Source organism: Calonectris borealis, chromosome 23 (genome assembly GCF_964195595.1).
Source record: "Calonectris borealis chromosome 23, bCalBor7.hap1.2, whole genome shotgun sequence".
Classification (NCBI taxonomy): Eukaryota; Metazoa; Chordata; class Aves; order Procellariiformes; family Procellariidae; genus Calonectris; species Calonectris borealis.
The window spans coordinates 7,480,291-7,501,867 of NC_134334.1; the positions used below are offsets into that span (position 1 = coordinate 7,480,291).

At 57.3% G+C, this 21,577-nt stretch overlaps 1 protein-coding gene across 1 annotated transcript; it reads right to left on the reverse strand.

The window, feature by feature from the left end:
- Positions 1–2,541: 2,541 nt before the first annotated feature.
- LOC142092241 (uncharacterized) lies at positions 2,542–6,139 on the reverse strand. Its single transcript, XM_075172054.1, has 5 exons — positions 5,978–6,139; positions 4,934–5,146; positions 4,351–4,583; positions 3,574–3,698; positions 2,542–2,732 (listed from the first exon to the last, which is right to left on the reverse strand). Exons 2-5 carry the CDS (start codon positions 5,144–5,146, stop codon positions 2,647–2,649), a joined length of 657 nt encoding a protein of 218 aa, XP_075028155.1. The 5' UTR covers positions 5,978–6,139; the 3' UTR covers positions 2,542–2,646.
- Between the last annotated feature and the right edge of the window lie 15,438 nt (positions 6,140–21,577).

A 21,577-nucleotide genomic window follows, 5' to 3' on the forward strand; every position in this document is an offset into this window, starting at 1 on the left:
CCTCTCGTCCCACACCTCTTGAGTGGATGGACCACAAGACAGGGACTGGGGGAGCAAAGTCCCTCCCACTGAAAGAGAAGATCAACTTTGAGACCACCTGAGGAACCTGAACATACGTAAGTCTATGGGACCTGACGGGATGCATCCCAGGGTTCTGAGGGAACGGGCTGATGTAGTTGCCAAGCCACTCTCCATGATATTTGAAGTCGTGGCAGTCAGGTGACGTCCCCGGTGACTGGAAAAAGGGAAACATTGGACCTGTTTTTGAAAAGGGTAGAAAGGAGGACCCTGGGAACTACCGACCTGTCAGCCTCACCTCTGTGCCCGGGAAGATCATGGAACAGATCCTCTTAGAAGCTGTGCTAAGGCACGTGGAGGACAGGGAGGTGATTTGAGACAGCCAGCCTGGCTTCACCAAGGGCATGTCCTGCCTGGCCAACCTAGTGGCCTTCTATGATGGAGCGACTATATCAGTGGACATGGGAAGAGCTATGGATGTCGTCTATCTGGACCTCTGTAAGGCCTTTGACATGGTCCCCCACAGCATCCTTCTCTCTAAAATCGAGAGGTATGGATTTGACGGGTGGACTGTCTGGTGGGTGAGGAATTGGTTGGATGGTCGCATCCAGAGAGTAGTGGTCAACGGCTCAATGTCCAGATGGAGATCAGTGACAACTGGTGTCCCTCAGGGGTCCATACTGGGACCAGTACTGTTAAATATCTTCATCAGTGACATGGACAGTGGGATCGAGTGCACCCTCAGCCAGTTTGCAGATGACACCAAGCTGAGTGGTGCGCACGACACGCCTGAGGGACGGGATGCCATCCAGAGGGACCTGGACAAGCTGGAGAAGTGGGTCTGTGTGGACCTCAGGAGGTTCAACAGGGCCAAGTGCAAGGTCCTGCACCGGGGTCGGGGCAACCCCCGGTACCAGCACAGCCTGGGGGATGAAGGGGTGGAGAGCAGCCCTGCCCAGAAGGACTTGGGGAACCGGTGGAGGAAAAGCTGGACATGAGCCGGCAATGTGCGCTCGCAGCCCAGAAGGCAACCGTGTCCTGGGCTGCCTCACCAGCAGTGTGGCCAGCAGGGCGAGGGAGGGGATTCTGCCCCTCCGCTCTGCTCCGGTGAGACCCCCCCTGCAGGGCTGCGTCCAGCTCGGGGGTCCTCAGCACAGGACAGACATGGACCTGTGGGAGCGGGTCCAGAGGAGGCCACAGAAGTGATCAGGGGATGGAACAGCTCTGCTGTGAGGACAGGCTGAGAGAGTTGGGGTTGTTCAGCCTGGAGAAGAGAAGGCTCCGGGGAGACCTTATTGCGGCCTTTCAGTACTTGAAGGGGCTTATGAGAAAGATGGGGACAGACTTTTTAGCAGGGCCTGTTGTGACAGGACAAGGGGGAATGGTTTTGAGCTAAAAGAGGGGAGATTCAGACTAGATGTAAGGAAGAAATTTTTTACACTGAGGTGTAAACCCTGGCACAGGTTGCCCAGAGAGGTGGTGGATGCCCCATCCCTGGGAACATTCCAGGTCAGGTTGGACGGGGCTCTGAGCAACCTGATCTGGTTGAAGATGTCCCTGCCCACGGCAGGGGGGTTGGACTAGATGGCCTTTGAAGGTCCCTTCCAACCCAAACATTCTATGAGTCTATGATTCTTTTCTCCCCTGCCAAGCCTGGACTTGGGAGGCTTCTACCCAACTGTTAAATTTCTGTTACCAGCCACATCAATTCACCAGCAAGCTGTTTCTTTCTTCCTTTCCCTGTTGCAGCAATGATGTCACTTTTGTAGAGTCTGTCCTTGTCAGGATTCACTTTTTGAAGTTCTTCAGGGTAAAACGGCCCCTCAATTGCTTCGTGATCATTAACCAGTGCACAGGTATCCGTCCTCTTCTCACAATTTCAACTACTCTGAATGTTTCGTTTGTCAACGTCTGTTCATAACCCTTCTCAAATCTCTCTTTCATTCTAGACACCCTGACACGGTCTCCCTTTTTGAGCAGAGGTGTGGAGTCTTTAAAAGACTGCCGTGCACGCTTCTCTAAACCCTTGATGAGTTTGAAGCGTTACGTCTGCAGGCCCGGCTCTGGTAGTGCTGCAGAAGCTCTGGTTATAGCTCTTTATGAACTCCGACAGCAAATAATGTAGCAAAAAGTGTAATGTGCTGTACAATACCTCCACATCTCTGTTCTGAGCATCCCGTTAAAATGCTCGATGACAGAGGCTTTTCCTTCATTATAAAATCTCTGTGAAACTCGATCAAACGTATGGATCAAAATCATAGCTGTAAATCCAGTTTGTATTTCAACCCAGGGAAAAGCTGCTTGGTTTTTTGAAAGCAAGCACGCCTTTCAAGCCTTTGCCTCCCCCAAACACCCCCATCCCAGCGAGAGCCCCTAGGGACCCCCACCCTGCCCTGGGACTGGGACTGGGCCCAGACACCCCCGGCCCGGCAGCAGTCTGCGGGCGGAGGGAATGGCCCAGCCCCAGCCCTGCGGCCGCCTGAGGAACAGCGATGGGAAACCACGCGAAGATCGGGGTAGACGAAGAATTTTCACAACTTTCGTGAGTATTTCATTCCAGTTTAATAATTTTTGTTCTAAGCATCATGATCGGGCGGTGTTGCCCTGGAAGGGGGGACATCCTGGACTTCATTTAATTTGGCGGACGAGCAGGAGAGAATCGCCAGGGAGAATCGTCCAGGAAGAATCGCCAGCAGATCCAGCTTTACATTCATCTGTGGCAGGGAGAGAAAAAGCAAGATCCAGTGTTAGTTCTGCAGCAGACCTAGCCAAGAAGTCCACGGACAGCTGTCACTGTGACAGGACACTGTAAAGATCTGGAGAGATTTAAGCCCACCCAGGGAAACAAAGGATGGAAGGGACACGCGCAAAGGAAGAAATAAGATTCTCCACGTTCGACCATCAGGCAACGAGCTTTCTAAAGCCCGAGAAGGAAATTCCAGAGGCTGCGCACAACAAATAAACCCGCGCACACCTCACAAACGGCACCGGCTTACACGTGAGACCCCCGAGACCTCTTTGCCTTCAAGTGCCCTCTTGTCCTTGGGAGTTCAAAAGAGGCTTCAGTGGAGCACAAGGTTTTCCACCAGCTTCTGCATGCCTCCCCACCAAAGCACGGGGTCGTCTGTCTTTGATCAGGCCAAGCTGCTCTGCCGAGGCCAGGCCAAGGAAATCTCCCAGCACAGCCCAGATCCATCCTTCCCGGGTGGAGAGAGAGAGGACTCGTCCTGCCAGAACACTTTCTTTCTACAGCCACCGTATTCAGACAAAGCCTCAGAAGCAAATCAGCGACTTGGGACCTGGGGACTCCAGAGGAACAATGGCCATGAAATAGGCTCAGTTCTTCTCCGGAGAACTGGCTACGTGGATTTTTGGGTTGCCACCTAACAGGACCTGCTTTGTGCTGGGCACGGTAAGCAAGCAACTTCCTTCCTCTAGTTCCGCCGGCCAGGAGTTACACGGAAAAGACTTCCGCTATTTCAGCATCACGGGCAAAACCCAACCGTAATCCCGAACCCACCTGACCGCTGGGGAATCACATCTGGAGCCGCTTACCGGAGCCCGATGGGTGTCCGCTCTGTCCCCTGCTCCGGCTCAGACTCTCTGCCTGGCGCCTGAAGACCCTGCGCCGCTGCTCCGGAGCGCTCTTAGCTCTGGCTTCCGCTAGCATCTCGTTAGCCCTGTGGAAAATGCAGGAGCTGCAGGAACGACTGTTGCTCCCGCTGGCACAGAGACGTTCCCCAAGCGCGGCAGCACGCTGTCGGACGTATGCACATAGACTTCCGAGCCGTGCAAATGCGCCGCTCCTCAGGCTGCCGAGCAGTCGCTGTTACGTCTTTGCGGGACCTTTCCTAGAAGGTGGTGAGGACCCCGGGCTCTTCCCCTCCTCCCAGTGTAACCTCAGACTGAAGATGCCCCGTCACAACGGCAGCTGAACAGAGGATTTTTGCCTCCCAGGCCCCTCTTCTGTCCCCTCTGCCTTTCCCACTGTGTCTGTCCGAAGCTGGAGGATAACAGCCGCAGAAGTGAAGCTCCTCTTTTCCACCACGCATGCAGGAAGAGGAGATGGCTACAGAGAAGTGTTAGAAGAAGACGAACTAAAACATCCTCCAGAGAGGCCCGACGAGTTTTGCTCCTTCAGGTGAGTAAAGAGAACCGAAAACAGGCCTCCGTGATGGGCGAGCCCAAGGGGTACTCTTCTGGGAAGTACGCGGTCTTGAAGGGGCACACCTCGTGCTGAGCAGAGCCAAGAAAGGGACGTGGGATGGAAAAGCCGCGATGAAAAGGGTCGTGTTGTGTTACGTGGGGGGGAAAGAAAACGTCTGGACTTACTTTTGTAATTTCTTTGTGAGGTGTCTTTTAATTTCCATGTCCACCACGGAGCGCTTTTCGGAGCTTTTTATTTCTGCCTGCGCCCATGCCAGTTGCAGCGCGTTCGCCTCCTGCGTGCTCCGTGCTCTCTCCAGCTCCGCTTCCAGAGTTCTGATCCTCTGCTCCAGCAGCTTTCTCCAAGAGGCACTGGTGGTGTTGATCTCTTCTATTTTGGCTCGAGCGGCTGCCTGTGTCTAAAGCAGAAGATACAACTTCAAGAAACGGGAAGAAAAAGGCAATGCCCAGCCCTCACAAAAAACCTCCTTTCTGCCATTTTTATAGGAAAGCTAGTATTAAACAGCCTGCAACGCTACACGGACAGGACGAGGACAAGGCTGCAGGTTTTTCCTGCTCACAGGTCCCACCGCACACACAGAAGCGCTCTGACGCAGCCTTTTGCAGCTCCCCCGCTCCCCGACAGGAAAGCCAAACCCACGGCGCTAACAGAGAGCGCCAGATGCCCCGGCAAAACACCCAAAAGCCACGACCACCACCGCAAATGAAGGCAACGCCGACTACAGATACAAATGGTCCCTAAACTGACCTGCAAAAGGAGGCTGTGATACTGCTCCTCTCTCGCGTCTTGCGCTCGCCGCTCGCACTCCTTCCCGTAAGGCGCTGCTGGGGTATGACCCGCCCCAGGAGTCGCCGAGCCATGTGGCAGAAGAGCCACCAGCCTTCTCAGCTCCTGATTCCTAGCTTCGAGCTGCAGAGACTTTTGGGACTCCAACTCCAGCTGCGCGGAGACTTCACACATCTGGATGCAGGGAAGAAACAATCCGTCTTAAGGAGAGGGCTCTCAGATCTCTGGGAAACTCAACCGAACGTAAGGATCGAGATCATAGCTGTAAGCCACCGAGTTTGTATTTCGACCCAGGGAAAAGCCGCTTGGATTTCGAAGGTCAGAACGCTTTCGGGCCCTTGCCGAAAAGACTGCTCCAGCTTCCATCCGTCCTCCTTTCCAAAGGGCACCGTGGCAAAGGCACTCGACTCCTTCTGCAGCATCACACAGCTTCCCTGCCCGGGAAGACGCGCTTTTGCATTTCGGCGCGTTCACCGCGTTTCGTTTCCCTTCCGTCGCGCTCCTGTTCTGCCCCGTTCCTTCTCGTACGCACCCCCCCGTGCTAATGCCTGGGGCGGAGGGCGTGGGGGGCAGAGACAAGAGGTTCAAGGCCTTAGAGGGAGGGTGAAGCCTGGCTTACGAGACAAAGGGAAGCCAAAGGTCTCTTTCCTTCCCCAAAAACACCCCTACCAGGGAGCTAGACACCATCTTTGCGCAGAGGCCGAGAGCAGAAAAACCTTGCAAAGAAAGCAGCCAAGCCCAAAGACATTTGGGAGCGCGCGGCTTGCGGTATCACATCATGGCCACAACTTTTGGACGGTGTCGGAACAGAAGCGAGGAGGCAGGGAGGAGAAAGGAGCTAAAAGCACCCTCTAGTCTGGAAAAGAGTTGTTAAAGACGTTGAAGCTCATAATGTCCTCAGAGAAACCTCTCCTGTATTTGTTCCCAGAATATGTTCTTCTCTTCTGGCCACTGAAGGAAAAGAACGGCTTCATATCTACTGACACGTTTACAGACTTCGTGTACCTTGGCCTTGGTCTTGTCCAAGTCCTCTTGCAAGCGGGAGTTCTCTTTCGTCAGGTAATCGCACTGGCGTGTAGAAGCTTTCAGTGAGGTTTCTGCTATAAAATGCTGCTTGAAAGCATCAGCGAGCTCTGCTTGCAGCTGTCCCACTGCTCTCTGGGGAGACAAGAAATGTCACCTCTTAGTGACGATGTCGGTATCCCAGCACATAAAGAAAGGCGAAGCATTATCCATCCCAGCTCCAGCCCCCCGAGCATCTTTGTGGCCTCCTCCGGACCCGCTCCAACAGGTCCGTGTCCTTCTGATGCCGTGGGCCCCGCAGCTGGACGTGGTGCTCCAGGGGGGGTCTCACCAGAGCCGAGCAGAGGGGCAGAATCCCCACCCTCCACCTGCTGCCACGCTGCGGGTGATGCAGCCCAGGATGCACTCGGCTTTCTGGGCTGCGAGCGCACGTTGCCGGCTCACGTCCAGCTTTTCATCCACCAGTGCCCCAAGTCCTTCTCGGCGGGGCTGCCCTCAAGCCACGCATCCCCCAGGCTGTGTCCGTGCTTGGGACTGCCCCCACCCCGGTGCAGCACCTTGCACTTGGCCTTGTTGCACCTCATGGCTTCCCACGGGCCCGCCTCTCCGGCCTGCCCAGGTCCCTCTGGATGGCACCCCTTCCCTCTCGGTATCAACCGCCCCGCTCAGCGTGGTGTCACCCGCAAACCTGCGGCGGGTGCGCTCGATCCCACCGTCCCTGTCCCCGACAAAGGTGTTAAATAACACTGGTCCCAGTACGGACCCCTGCGGGACACCACTCGTCACTGGTCTCCACCCAGACATCAGGCCCTTGACTGTAGCTCTTTGAGTGCCACCATCCAGCCAATTCCTTATCCACCGCGTGCTCCACCCGCCAAATCCATGTCTCCCCGTTTTAGAGACAAGGACGTTGGGCGGGACAGTACCAAATGCTTTGCACAAGTCCAGGTAGATGACGGTAGATACATACATATACGTACAGACGTATAAGCGTGTCTGAAGGCTTGCCGCAACCTTCTGCATTTCCAACAAAACCGGAACAAAACTGGTCACCTTTTTCTACTCTGTTGGCCTCGCACGTAAAGGCATCACTCACCATTTGTCCTTGGGCGCTCTTGTTCCGCGCGGCTTCCAGCTGCTGACGGAGTGAAAGGTTTTCACTTTGGAGCTGGGCCAGTTGTTCCTGCAGCCCTTCTGCCTTCTTGATGGCATCTTTCCTCGCTTGGTCTTTCTCAAGGTGTAGATCTTGCTGCTCCTTTGCCTGCCTCTGGGCCTGGCGTAACTCCCGTTCTGCCATTTCTAAAGCCAATGTTTTTTCCGTGAGGGCTTTTTTCAGTTGCTTCACTTCCTTTTCCAGCCCGCTGGCTTTTCTTTCGGCATCGCTCAGCTGCTGAGACAAGCGCTTGTTGGTGTCCACCACCCGAGACGTCTGCTCGTGCACACTAAGCCGTCGGTCACATTCGTTCAGAAAACTCTGCACCTCGATACTCTCCGACGTCTGTTGAGTTCCAGAGCTCAGGTGGGAAGGGGATGAATCGGACCCTGCCGTCGGTATTTGGGCTCTGACATCTTCTGCCTGTTCAAGTGAAAGAATAAAAATTGACAAAACTTAGGAAATCAGCTCAAAGCAGGAGACAGTGGCAGCACGTCCTATAACCAACCTGACGTCAGATTAGAAAAGAGTTGTCAACAACTCTGCGTTAGACGTTATTCATGGAAAAGTCTTATTTCGCGTTAGCGTGCGATATAATCCCAGAGCGGAGACTCCAGATTAAAACCCTGGGGTTTACGTACCTCCCCACCAGAGCTCTCGCTCGCCCTGACAGCTTCTCGACACAGCCCCTCCCGGCCCTGCGGCCGGAGCTCATCGCCACCGCTGCTCCCGGAGGCCGCGGGGCCCTCCCGCGCCCTCCTGCTCCGCAGGAACCGCCAAGCCCTCTTCATGGCACCGCCGCGCCGCGCCTCTCCCCGGGGAGCGGTGGCAGGCAGGGCTTGGCGGGCGCTGCCGGGGGCCGGCTGCGAACTGAGGAGCCGAGCCCCGAGGGGCGGCAGGGCACGGGCAGCTGCCTACGGGCCGAGCCACCACCAGCAGCACCGGCACCACAGCACCAGCTCCACCGGCAGCACCGGCACCACAGCACCAGCTCCACCGGCAGCACCGGCACCACAGCACCAGCTCCACCGGCAGCACCGGCACCACCAGCACCAGCTCCACCGGCAGCACCGGCACAGCACCAGCACCAGCAGCAACCACTAGCACCAGCACCACCAACACAGCACCAGCAGAACCAGCACAGCACCAGTTCAGCACCAGCACAGCACCAGCACTGCACCAGCAGCACCACCAGGTACTGTGTGTGCAAGGCCTGCGCCAGCGCCCCAGGTCTAGTGAACGTGTGCTGATGTCATGAATGGCTCAGTGACATCATAAGGTGGTGGGGGCTGGGTGGGGCCAGGGGCAGAGGCCGGCGGGGTGGTGGCTGGACGCCCCCATGTGCCTTTTTGTGCTCCCTGGGCTCTCGATGTGCATTTGGGGCACCCTGGACCCCGTGGTGTGCCCCTCTCTGCATCCCTGGAGCCCCGAGTGTCCCTTTGAGGGCACCCCAAGCCCCCGGTGTCCGTTTTGGGACGCCCCTAAGCCTTGATTTGCTTCCCGGAGTGCCCGGTCCCCCTGAGTGTGCTTTTTGCTGCACCCTGCACCCTGGGTGTGCCTGTTGGGTCTCCCCGCACCCCAGGGCAATCGGTGGGCCTTTTGGGGCACCCCTGGTCTCAGTGCATCCCGTGCCCCTCGGCATCCCTTTTGGCACGCCCTGGACCCCTTCCCGATCCCATCTGTCTTCTTTCGGGGGCATCCTGAACCCCTTGGTGTGCTTCCTGGGGGTTCCTGGAACCCTCCGTGTGGCTTTCAGGGTGCCCTGGACTCCTCCATGTACCTTTAGGGGCATCCTGGTCACCATGATGTGCCATTTGGGACAGCTCAGTGTTCCTTCTGGTGCACCCACAACCCCCTGGATGTGTCTTTTTGAGCACCCCAAGGCATCCTGGGGGCATCCTAGAATCATAGAATAGTTTGGGTTGGAAGGGACCTTTAAAGGCCATCTAGTCCCACCCCCTGCCATGGGGGAGATGGGGTGCAGGAAAAAGCACACCGAGGGGCCTGGAGATGCACCCAAAGGCACACCAAGGAGTTGGGGTAGCCCAAAACGCACACCGAGGGGCCTCGGGGGGCTCAGAAAGGCATCCTTAGGGGCTCCCAGCAGCCTGAGTCGCACACCGATTGCCCTGGAGAGCACTGAAACTCACACAGAGGGGACCGGGGCACCCGAAAGGCACAGCCAGGGCTCGCGGGAGCATCAAAAGGCAGACTGACACGTGCAGGGGAACCCCAAAAGGCTGACCAAGGGTCTCGGAGCACCCCAAAATGTACACGGAGGGGTCTGGGGCGGCCCTCTGGCAGACAGAGGGCTCCAGGGCGCACCAAAGGGCACACCGAGGGGTTTCGGGTGCACTGAAAGGCACGTTGAGGGGTGCGGGACATCTTCAACCAGATCAGGGTGCTCAGAGCCCCGTCCAACCTGACCTGGAACGTTCCCAGGGATGGGGCATCCACCACCTCTCTGGGCAACCTGTGCCAGGGTTTACACCTCAGTGTAAAAAATTTCTTCCTTACATCTAGTCTGAATCTCCCCTCTTTTAGCTCAAAACCATTCCCCCTTGTCCTGTCACAACAGGCCCTGCTAAAAAGTCTGTCCCCATCTTTCTCATAAGCCCCTTCAAGTACTGAAAGGCCGCAATAAGGTCTCCCCGGAGCCTTCTCTTCTCCAGGCTGAACAACCCCAACTCTCTCAGCCTGTCCTCACAGCAGAGCTGTTCCACCCCCTGATCACTTCTGTGGCCCCCTCTGGACCCGCTCCCACAGGTCCATGTCTGTCCTGTGCTGAGGACCCCCGAGCTGGACGCAGCTCTGCAGGGGGGGTCTCACCGGAGCAGAGCGGAGGGGCAGAATCCCCTCCCTCGCCCTGCTGGCCACGCTGCTGGTGATGCAGCCCAGGACACGGTTGCCTTCTGGGCTGCGAGCGCACATTGCCGGCTCATGTCCAGCTTTTCCTCCACCGGTTCCCCAAGTCCTTCTGGGCAGGGCTGCTCTCCACCCCTTCATCCCCCAGCCTGTGCTGGTACCGGGGGTTGCCCCGACCCAGGTGCAGGACCCTGTACTTGGCCCTGTTGAACCTCCTGAGGTTCACACTACCCACTTCTCCAGCTTGTCCAGGTCCCTCTGGATGGCATCCCGTCCCTCAGGCGTGTCGTGCGCACCACTCAGCTTGGTGTCATCTGCAAACTGGCTGAGGGTGCACTCGATCCCACTGTCCATGTCACTGATGAAGATATTTAACAGTACTGGTCCCAGTATGGACCCCTGAGGGACACCAGTTGTCACTGATCTCCATCTGGACATTGAGCCGTTGACCACTACTCTCTGGATGTGACCATCCAGCCAATTCCTTATCCAAAAGAAGGGTGGCAGATGTGAGTTTGTACATCACACTACCCAGCAATGCCAGAGCCTTTCCACAAAAACATAATAAAATCCTTGAACTTGACCATACTTGACCAGGGGAGGCCCCCGGAGCTCTCCGGTAATGAGAGGTGGAGCTGGTGGAAAAACAGGACCCACACAGCTGGAATGGCATCAGCAAAGACACCATGTCTGAAATAGCACTGCAGGGAAAGACACGGCAGTCTGCTTTGCAGAAAGGCTGCTATCCCTCCTTCTCCATCTTGACGGAATATAGGAATCATCCTCTTAACCCCCACAACAAAGCTCCAGCTCTCAACTCTCCACAGTGACAAGGAAAACAGAGCTCCAAATGGATGAAAAGTCTCACACTTCTTCTACGACTGGGGATCTGGCACACAGTTTGCGGGGTTCTCTGGAGGGTTTAAGTGTACCTCTACACAGATCTGGGGTATATACCAGGTTTTTGGAGACTTTGCTGTGTTCCGACTGGTGGTAATAACAAAATCCTGACAGTGATAAGCCACGCTACTTGCTGGTGAACTGAACCTCATACAGTTGGCCTTGGCCCATCGATCCAGCCTGTCTAGATCCTCTGTAGAGCTCTCCTACCCTCAAGCAGATCCCCTCGTCCAGATCGTTGATAAAGATATTAAACAGAACGGGCCCCAACACTGAGCCCTGGGGAACACCACTCCTGACCGGCCGCCAACTGGAGTCAACTCCATTCACCACAACTCTTTGGGCCCGGCCGTCCAGCCAGTTTTTTACCCAGTGAAGAGTTCGCCCACCCAAGCCATGAGCGGCCAGTTTCTGCAGGAGAACGCTGTGGGAAACGGCGTCAAAGGCTTTACTAAAGTCTAGGTGGACAACATCCACAGCATCTCTCTCACCACTGAGCAGGTCACCTTGTCATGGAAGGAGATCAGGAGAGTCAAGTGGGACCTGCCTTTCATGAACCCATGCTGACTGGGCCTGATCACCTGGTTGTCCTGTACGTGCTGTGTGATGGCACTCAAGATGATCTGCTCCGTAAGCTTCCCTGGCAGTGACGTCAGGCTGACAGGCCTGTAGCTCCCCAGATCCTCCTACCGGCCCTTCTTGTAGATGGGCGTCACATTTGCTAACCTCCGGTCAACTGGGACCTCCCCAGTTAGCCAGGACTGCTGATAAATTAAATCCAGTTGTACGCACTGCTCATCGCAATAATAACGGCCCGTTATTATCCACCTTTCCGTATTTACAGTGAACTGCAAAAGAGCAGCACACACTTCCTAGCAGATACTTAAATATATTTTCACTGTGTGCTACAATTTACCAACAAGCACTTCCTCAAACCAAGGCTCCTAGGAGACACGAGGCGTGGGGAAAACATCTTTGGTTTCCCTGCAGAAACCCTGAAGCAGGCTTTACCCCTGATGACAGCCCGTGACAGACCCAGGCACCCTTTTGTCCTGCTTCCAGGTGGATTGCTTCCTTACTCGCAACCGAAACCCGTTGGGTTTTGGACGTTTCAGATAAAAGCACAATCTCTTTGGGAAAAGGATCATGAACGACGTTGTCACCTGCAAAGTCCTGAAACAAATCTCTCCTGTATTTCCTCCCAGAACATTTTCTACTCTTGTAGCATTCAGAGCAGCAGAAAAGCCTCAGCTCTATGAACACAGAGACCGTGTCTGTGCAGCGTGGCGTTAGCCCCGTCTACCAGGGTGCTGGGGAGAACCCTGCCCGGTCGGGGGCGGACTCCTTGCCAAGGCCGTGTCCGTCCTTCCCCTCATCTCCCGCGCTTCCCAAGCAGCGGACGCAGCAGCCAGGGCCGGCAAACACCTCCCCGGGAAGCGCTTCTGTTGGCGAGGCTGCTCTAAGCGCCTCCGGGCCGGGCCGGCACAGGCCCCTGCCCTCGGGCCCCCTTGGCTGGCCTGGGAGGCCGTCTCCGCTCCGGAGGATCCTGTGTCCGCCTCCAAGCCCCGGCTCCCAGCATGCCCCGGGGCGAGGGCGGGGCCCCGGCTCCCAGCATGCCCCGGGGCGAGGGCGGGGCCCCGGCTCCCAGCATGCCCCGGGGCGAGGGCGGGGCCCCGGCTCCCAGCATGCCCCGGGGCGAGGGCGGGGCCCCGGCTCCCAGCATGCCCCGGGCCCCACACACGCACACTGACCCCCGGACACCCCCAGGCCGGGCCGGGCCCTCTTCCGGGCCGCTCTCCATGGCTCCCCCGCCCTGCCCAGGCCCCCCGCCCCGCAGGAGGGAGCAGCTCCGGGCAGGGCCGCGCTGCCCCGGCCCCAGGGAGAGCCCCCAGGTCCCCACCCCGCCCCGGTACCGGGACTGGGCCTCCCCCCGACACCCCCGGCCCGCAGCAGGCTGCGGGCGGAGGGAGGGGCCCTGCCCGCCCCCGTGGCCCGGCCCCCAGCACCGCTGCCGGGCTGAGCAGAGTCCCGCAGGCCTCGCCAGCCCCCCCGAGCCGGGACGGCACCTGCAGCCCCTCCAGCAGCCCTGAGACCCCCGTCGGGGGGGAGGCCGGGAAGGGGAGGTGTCCAAGGGCTTCGCCCTCCCCAGCCACTGAACCCTGCTGAGCCCGACGCGGTGGTGGCGCAGAGGGGACAGCGGTGGGAACGCACGGGAGTCGGCGTAGACAAAGAATTTCCACAAGCTTTCGTCAGTGCTTTCCACCAGTTTAGTACTGCTCCCTCAACGCATCGTGCTTGGGCGGTGCTGCCCCGAAGGGGGGACATCCTGGGCTTTATTTACATTTGGCGGACGAGCAGGAGTTGTACAGAAAGAATCGCCAGCAGATCCAGCTTTACATTCATCTGTGGCAGGGAGAGAAAAAGCAAGATCCAGTGTTAGTTCTGCAGCAGACCTAGCCAAGAAGTCCACGGACAGCTGTCACTGTGACAGGACACTGTAAAGATCTGGAGAGATTTAAGCCCACCCAGGGAAACAAAGGATGGAAGGGACACGCGCAAAGGAAGAAATAAGATTCTCCACGTTCGACCATCAGGCAACGAGCTTTCTAAAGCCCGAGAAGGAAATTCCAGAGGCTGCGCACAACAAATAAACCCGCGCACACCTCACAAACGGCACCGGCTTACACGTGAGACCCCCGAGACCTCAAGTGCCCTCTTGTCCTTGGGAGTTCAAAAGAGGCTTCGGTGGAGCACAAGGTTTTCCACCAGCTTCTGCATGCCTCCCCACCAAAGCACGGGGTCGTCTGTCTTTGATCAGGCCAAGCTGCTCTGCCGAGGCCAGGCCAAGGAAATCTCCCAGCACAGCCCAGATCCATCCTTCCCGGGTGGAGAGAGAGAGGACTCGTCCTGCCAGAACACTTTCTTTCTACAGCCACCGTATTCAGACAAAGCCTCAGAAGCAAATCAGCGACTTGGGACCTGGGGACTCCAGAGGAACAATGGCCATGAAATAGGCTCAGTTCTTCTCCGGAGAACTGGCTACGTGGATTTTTGGGTTGCCACCTAACAGGACCTGCTTTGTGCTGGGCAGGGGAAGCAAGCAACTTCCTTCCTCTAGTTCCGCCGGCCAGGAGTTACACGGAAAAGACTTCCACTATTTCAGCATCACGGGCAAAACCCAACCGTAATCCCGAACCCACCTGACCGCTGGGGAATCACATCTGGAGCCGCTTACCGGAGCCCGATGGGTGTCCGCTCTGTCCCCTGCTCCGGCTCAGACTCTCTGCCTGGCGCCTGAAGACCCTGCGCCGCTGCTCCGGAGCGCTCTTAGCTCTGGCTTCCGCTAGCATCTCGTTAGCCCTGTGGAAAATGCAGGAGCTGCAGGAACGACTGTTGCTCCCGCTGGCACAGAGACGTTCCCCAAGCGCGGCAGCACGCTGTCGGACGTATGCACATAGACTTCCGAGCCGTGCAAATGCGCCGCTCCTCAGGCTGCCGAGCAGTCGCTGTTACGTCTTTGCGGGACCTTTCCTAGAAGGTAGTGAGGACCCCGGGCTCTTCCCCTCCTCCCAGTGTAACCTCAGACTGAAGATGCCCCGTCACAACGGCAGCTGAACAGAGGATTTTTGCCTCCCAGGCCCCTGTTCTGTCCCCTCTGCCTTTCCCACTGTGTCTGTCCGAAGCTGGAGGATAACAGCCGCAGAAGTGAAGCTCCTCTTTTCCACCACGCATGCAGGAAGAGGAGATGGCTACAGAGAAGTGTTAGAAGAAGACGAACTAAAACATCCTCCAGAGAGGCCCGACGAGTTTTGCTCCTTCAGGGTGAGTAAAGAGAACCGAAAACAGGCCTCCGTGATGGGCGAGCCCAAGGGGTACTCTTCTGGGAAGTACGCGGTCTTGAAGGGGCACACCTCGTGCTGAGCAGAGCCAAGAAAGGGACGTGGGATGGAAAAGCCGCGATGAAAAGGGTCGTGTGGTGTTACGTGGGGGGGAAAGAAAACGTCTGGACTTACTTTTGTAATTTCTTTGTGAGGTGTCTTTTAATTTCCATGTCCACCACGGAGCGCTTTTCGGAGCTTTTTATTTCTGCCTGCGCCCATGCCAGTTGCAGCGCGTTCGCCTCCTGCGTGCTCCGTGCTCTCTCCAGCTCCGCTTCCAGAGTTCTGATCCTCTGCTCCAGCGGCTTTCTCCAAGAGGCACTGGTGGTGTTGATCTCTTCTATTTTGGCTCGAGCGGCTGCCTGTGTCTAAAGCAGAAGATACAACTTCAAGAAACGGGAAGAAAAAGGCAATGCCCAGCCCTCACAAAAAACCTCCTTTCTGCCATTTTTATAGGAAAGCTAGTATTAAACAGCCTGCAACGCTACACGGACAGGACGAGGACAAGGCTGCAGGTTTTTCCTGCTCACAGGTCCCACCGCACACACAGAAGCGCTCTGACGCAGCCTTTTGCAGCTCCCCCGCTCCCCGACAGGAAAGCCAAACCCACGGCGCTAACAGAGAGCGCCAGATGCCCCGGCAAAACACCCAAAAGCCACGACCACCACCGCAAATGAAGGCAACGCCGACTACAGATACAAATGGTCCCTAAACTGACCTGCAAAAGGAGGCTGTGATACTGCTCCTCTCTCACGTCTTGCGCTCGCCGCTCGCACTCCTTCCCGTAAGGCGCTGCTGGGGTATGACCCGCCCCAGGAATTGCCGAGCCACGTGGCAGAAGAGCCACCAGCCTTCTCAGCTCCTGATTCCTAGCTTCGAGCTGCAGAGACTTTTGGGACTCCAACTCCAGCTGCGCGGAGACTTCACACATCTGGATGCAGGGAAGAAACAATCCGTCTTAAGGAGAGGGCTCTCAGATCTCTGGGAAACTCAACCGAACGTAAGGATCGAGATCATAGCTGTAAGCCACCGAGTTTGTATTTCGACCCAGGGAAAAGCCGCTTGGATTTCGAAGGTCAGAACGCTTTCGGGCCCTTGCCGAAAAGACTGCTCCAGCTTCCATCCGTCCTCCTTTCCAAAGGGCACCGTGGCAAAGGCACTCGACTCCTTCTGCAGCATCACACAGCTTCCCTGCCCGGGAAGACGCGCTTTTGCATTTCGGCGCGTTCACCGCGTTTCGTTTCGCTTCCGTCGCGCTCCTGTTCTGCCCCGTTCCTTCTCGTACGCACCCCCCCGTGCTAATGCCTGGGGCGGAGGGCGTGGGGGGCAGAGACAAGAGGTTCAAGGCCTTAGAGGGAGGGTGAAGCCTGGCTTACGAGACAAAGGGAAGCCAAAGGTCTCTTTCCTTCCCCAAAAACACCCCTACCAGGGAGCTAGACACCATCTTTGCGCAGAGGCCGAGAGCAGAAAAACCTTGCAAAGAAAGCAGCCAAGCCCAAAGACATTTGGGAGCGCGCGGCTTGCGGTATCACATCATGGCCACAACTTTTGGACGGTGTCGGAACAGAAGCGAGGAGGCAGGGAGGAGAAAGGAGCTAAAAGCACCCTCTAGTCTGGAAAAGAGTTGTTAAAGACGTTGAAGCTCATAATGTCCTCAGAGAAACCTCTCCTGTATTTGTTCCCAGAATATGTTCTTCTCTTCTGGCCACTGAAGGAAAAGAACGGCTTCATATCTACTGACACGTTTACAGACTTCGTGTACCTTGGCCTTGGTCTTGTCCAAGTCCTCTTGCAAGCGGGAGTTCTCTTTCGTCAGGTAATCGCACTGGCGTGTAGAAGCTTTCAGTGAGGTTTCTGCTATAAAATGCTGCTTGAAAGCATCAGCGAGCTCTGCTTGCAGCTGTCCCACTGCTCTCTGGGGAGACAAGAAATGTCACCTCTTAGTGACGATGTCGGTATCCCAGCACATAAAGAAAGGCGAAGCATTATCCATCCCAGCTCCAGCCCCCCGAGCATCTTTGTGGCCTCCTCTGGACCCGCTCCAACAGGTCCGTGTCCTTCTGATGCCGTGGGCCCCGCAGCTGGACGTGGTGCTCCAGGGGGGGTCTCACCAGAGCCGAGCAGAGGGGCAGAATCCCCGCCCTCCACCTGCTGCCACGCTGCGGGTGATGCAGCCCAGGATGCACTCGGCTTTCTGGGCTGCGAGCGCACGTTGCCGGCTCACGTCCAGCTTTTCATCCACCAGTGCCCCAAGTCCTTCTCGGCGGGGCTGCCCTCAAGCCACGCATCCCCCAGGCTGTGTCCGTGCTTGGGACTGCCCCCACCCCGGTGCAGCACCTTGCACTTGGCCTTGTTGCACCTCATGGCTTCCCACGGGCCCGCCTCTCCGGCCTGCCCAGGTCCCTCTGGATGGCACCCCTTCCCTCTCGGTATCAACCGCCCCGCTCAGCGTGGTGTCACCCGCAAACCTGCGGCGGGTGCACTCGATCCCACCGTCCCTGTCCCCGACAAAGGTGTTAAATAACACTGGTCCCAGTACGGACCCCTGCGGGACACCACTCGTCACTGGTCTCCACCCAGACATCAGGCCCTTGACTGTAGCTCTTTGAGTGCCACCATCCAGCCAATTCCTTATCCACCGCGTGCTCCACCCGCCAAATCCATGTCTCCCCGTTTTAGAGACAAGGACGTTGGGCGGGACAGTACCAAATGCTTTGCACAAGTCCAGGTAGATGACGGTAGATACATACATATACCTACAGACGTATAAGCGTGTCTGAAGGCTTGCCGCAACCTTCTGCATTTCCAACAAAACCGGAACAAAACTGGTCACCTTTTTCTACTCTGTTGGCCTCGCACGTAAAGGCATCACTCACCATTTGTCCTTGGGCGCTCTTGTTCCGCGCGGCTTCCAGCTGCTGACGGAGAGAAAGGTTTTCACTTTGGAGCTGGGCCAGTTGTTCCTGCAGCCCTTCTGCCTTCTTGATGGCATCTTTCCTCGCTTGGTCTTTCTCAAGGTGTAGATCTTGCTGCTCCTTTGCCTGCCTCTGGGCCTGGCGTAACTCCCGTTCTGCCATTTCTAAAGCCAATGTTTTTTCCGTGAGGGCTTTTTTCAGTTGCTTCACTTCCTTTTCCAGCCCGCTGGCTTTTCTTTCGGCATCGCTCAGCTGCTGAGACAAGCGCTTGTTGGTGTCCACCACCCGAGACGTCTGCTCGTGCACAGTAAGCCGTCGGTCACATTCGTTCAGAAACCTCTGCACCTCGATACTCTCCGACGTCTGTTGACTTCCAGAGCTCAGGTGGGAAGGGGATGAATCGGACCCTGCCGTCGGTATTTGGGCTCTGACATCTTCTGCCTGTTCAAGTGAAAGAATAAAAATTGACAAAACTTAGGAAATCAGCTCAAAGCAGGAGACAGTGGCAGCACGTCCTATAACCAACCTGACGTCAGATTAGAAAAGAGTTGTCAACAACTCTGCGTTAGACGTTATTCATGGAAAAGTCTTATTTCGCGTTAGCGTGCGATATAATCCCAGAGCGAAGACTCCAGATTAAAACCCTGGGGTTTACGTACCTCCCCACCAGAGCTCTCGCTCGCCCTGACAGCTTCTCGACACAGCCCCTCCCGGCCCTGCGGCCGGAGCTCATCGCCACCGCTGCTCCCGCAGGCCGCAGGGCCCTCCCGCACCCTCCTGCTCCGCAGGAACCGCCAAGCCCTCTTCATGGCACCGCCGCGCCGCGCCTCTCCCCGGGGAGCGGTGGCAGGCAGGGCTTGGCGGGCGCTGCCGGGGGCCGGCTGCGAACTGAGGAGCCGAGCCCCGAGGGGCGGCAGGGCACGGGCAGCTGCCTACGGGCCGAGCCACCACCGGCAGCACCGGCACCACAGCACCAGCTCCACCGGCAGCACCGGCACCACAGCACCAGCTCCACCGGCAGCACCGGCACCACAGCACCAGCTCCACCGGCAGCACCGGCACCACCAGCACCAGCTCCACCGGCAGCACCGGCACAGCACCAGCACCAGCAGCAACCACTAGCACCAGCACCACCAACACAGCACCAGCAGAACCAGCACAGCACCAGTTCAGCACCAGCACAGCACCAGCACTGCACCAGCAGCACCACCAGGTACTGTGTGTGCAAGGCCTGCGCCAGCGCCCCAGGTCTAGTGAACGTGTGCTGATGTCATGAATGGCTCAGTGACATCATAAGGTGGTGGGGGCTGGGCGAGGCCGGGGCAGAGGCCGGCGGGGCGGTGGCTGGACGCCCCCATGTGCCTTTTTGTGCTCCCTGGGCTCTCGGTGTGCATTTGGGGCACCCTGGACCCCGTGATGTGCCCCTCTCTGCATCCCTGGAGCCCCGAGTGTCCCTTTGAGGGCACCCCAAGCCCCCGATGTCCGTTTTGGGACGCCCCTAAGCCTTGATTTGCTTCCCGGAGTGCCCGGTCCCCCTGAGTGTGCTTTTTGCTGCACCCTGCACCCTGGGTGTGCCTGTTGGGTCTCCCCGCACCCCAGGGCAATCGGTGGGCCTTTTGGGGCACCCCTGGTCTCAGTGCATCCCGTGCCCCTCGGCATCCCTTTTGGCACGCCCTGGACCCCTTCCCGATCCCATCTGTCTTCTTTCGGGGGCATCCTGAACCCCTTGGTGTGCTTCCTGGGGGTTCCTGGAACCCTCCGTGTGGCTTTCAGGGTGCCCTGGACTCCTCCATGTACCTTTAGGGGCATCCTGGTCACCATGATGTGCCATTTGGGACAGCTCAGTGTTCCTTCTGGTGCACCCACAACCCCCTGGATGTGTCTTTTTGAGCACCCCAAGGCATCCTGGGGGCATCCTAGAATCATAGAATAGTTTGGGTTGGAAGGGACCTTTAAAGGCCATCTAGTCCCACCCCCTGCCATGGGGGAGATGGGGTGCAGGAGAAAGCACACCGAGGGGCCTGGAGATGCACCCAAAGGCACACCAAGGAGTTGGGGTAGCCCAAAACGCACACCGAGGGGCCTCGGGGGGCTCAGAAAGGCATCCTTAGGGGCTCCCAGCAGCCTGAGTCGCACACCGATTGCCCTGGAGAGCACTGAAACTCACACAGAGGGGACCGGGGCACCCGAAAGGCACAGCCAGGGCTCGCGGGAGCATCAAAAGGCAGACTGACACGTGCAGGGGAACCCCAAAAGGCTGACCAAGGGTCTCGGAGCACCCCAAAATGTACACGGAGGGGTCTGGGGCGGCCCTCTGGCAGACAGAGGGCTCCAGGGCGCACCAAAGGGCACACTGAGGGGTTTCGGGTGCACTGAAAGGCACGTTGAGGGGTGCGGGACATCTTCAACCAGATCAGGGTGCTCAGAGCCCCGTCCAACCTGACCTGGAACGTTCCCAGGGATGGGGCATCCACCACCTCTCTGGGCAACCTGTGCCAGGGTTTACACCTCAGTGTAAAAAATTTCTTCCTTACATCTAGTCTGAATCTCCCCTCTTTTAGCTCAAAACCATTCCCCCTTGTCCTGTCACAACAGGCCCTGCTAAAAAGTCTGTCCCCATCTTTCTCATAAGCCCCTTCAAGTACTGAAAGGCCGCAATAAGGTTTCCCCGGAGCCTTCTCTTCTCCAGGCTGAACAACCCCAACTCTCTCAGCCTGTCCTCACAGCAGAGCTGTTCCACCCCCTGATCACTTCTGTGGCCCCCTCTGGCCCCGCTCCCACAGGTCCATGTCTGTCCTGTGCTGAGGACCCCCGAGCTGGATGCAGCTCTGCAGGGGGGGTCTCACCGGAGCAGAGCGGAGGGGCAGAATCCCCTCCCTCGCCCTGCTGGCCACGCTGCTGGTGATGCAGCCCAGGACACGGTTGCCTTCTGGGCTGCGAGCGCACATTGCCGGCTCATGTCCAGCTTTTCCTCCACCGGTTCCCCAAGTCCTTCTGGGCAGGGCTGCTCTCCACCCCTTCATCCCCCAGGCTGTGCTGGTACCGGGGGTTGCCCCGACCCCGGTGCAGGACCTTGCACTTGGCCCTGTTGAACCTCCTGAGGTTCACACTACCCACTTCTCCAGCTTGTCCAGGTCCCTCTGGATGGCATCCCGTCCCTCAGGCGTGTCGTGCGCACCACTCAGCTTGGTGTCATCTGCAAACTGGCTGAGGGTGCACTCGATCCCACTGTCCATGTCACTGATGAAGATATTAAACAGTACTGGTCCCAGTATGGACCCCTGAGGGACACCAGTTGTCACTGATCTCCATCTGGACATTGAGCCGTTGACCACTACTCTCTGGATGTAACCATCCAGCCAATTCCTTATCCAAAAGAAGGGTGGCAGATGTGAGTTTGTACATCACACTACCCAGCAATGCCAGAGCCTTTCCACAAAAACATAATAAAATCCTTGAACTTGACCATACTTGACCAGGGGAGGCCCCCGGAGCTCTCCGGTAATGAGAGGTGGAGCTGGTGGAAAAACAGGACCCACACAGCTGGAATGGCATCAGCAAAGACACCATGTCTGAAATAGCACTGCAGGGAAAGACACGGCAGTCTGCTTTGCAGAAAGGCTGCTATCCCTCCTTCTCCATCTTGACGGAATATAGGAATCATCCTCTTAACCCCCACAACACAGCTCCAGCTCTCATCTCTCCACAGTGACAAGGAAAACAGAGCTCCAAATGGATGAAAAGTCTCACACTTCTTCTACGACTGGGGATCTGGCACATAGTTTGCGGGGTTCTCTGGAGGGTTTAAGTGTACCTCTACACAGATCTGGGGTATATACCAGGTTTTTGGAGACTTTGCTGTGTTCCGACT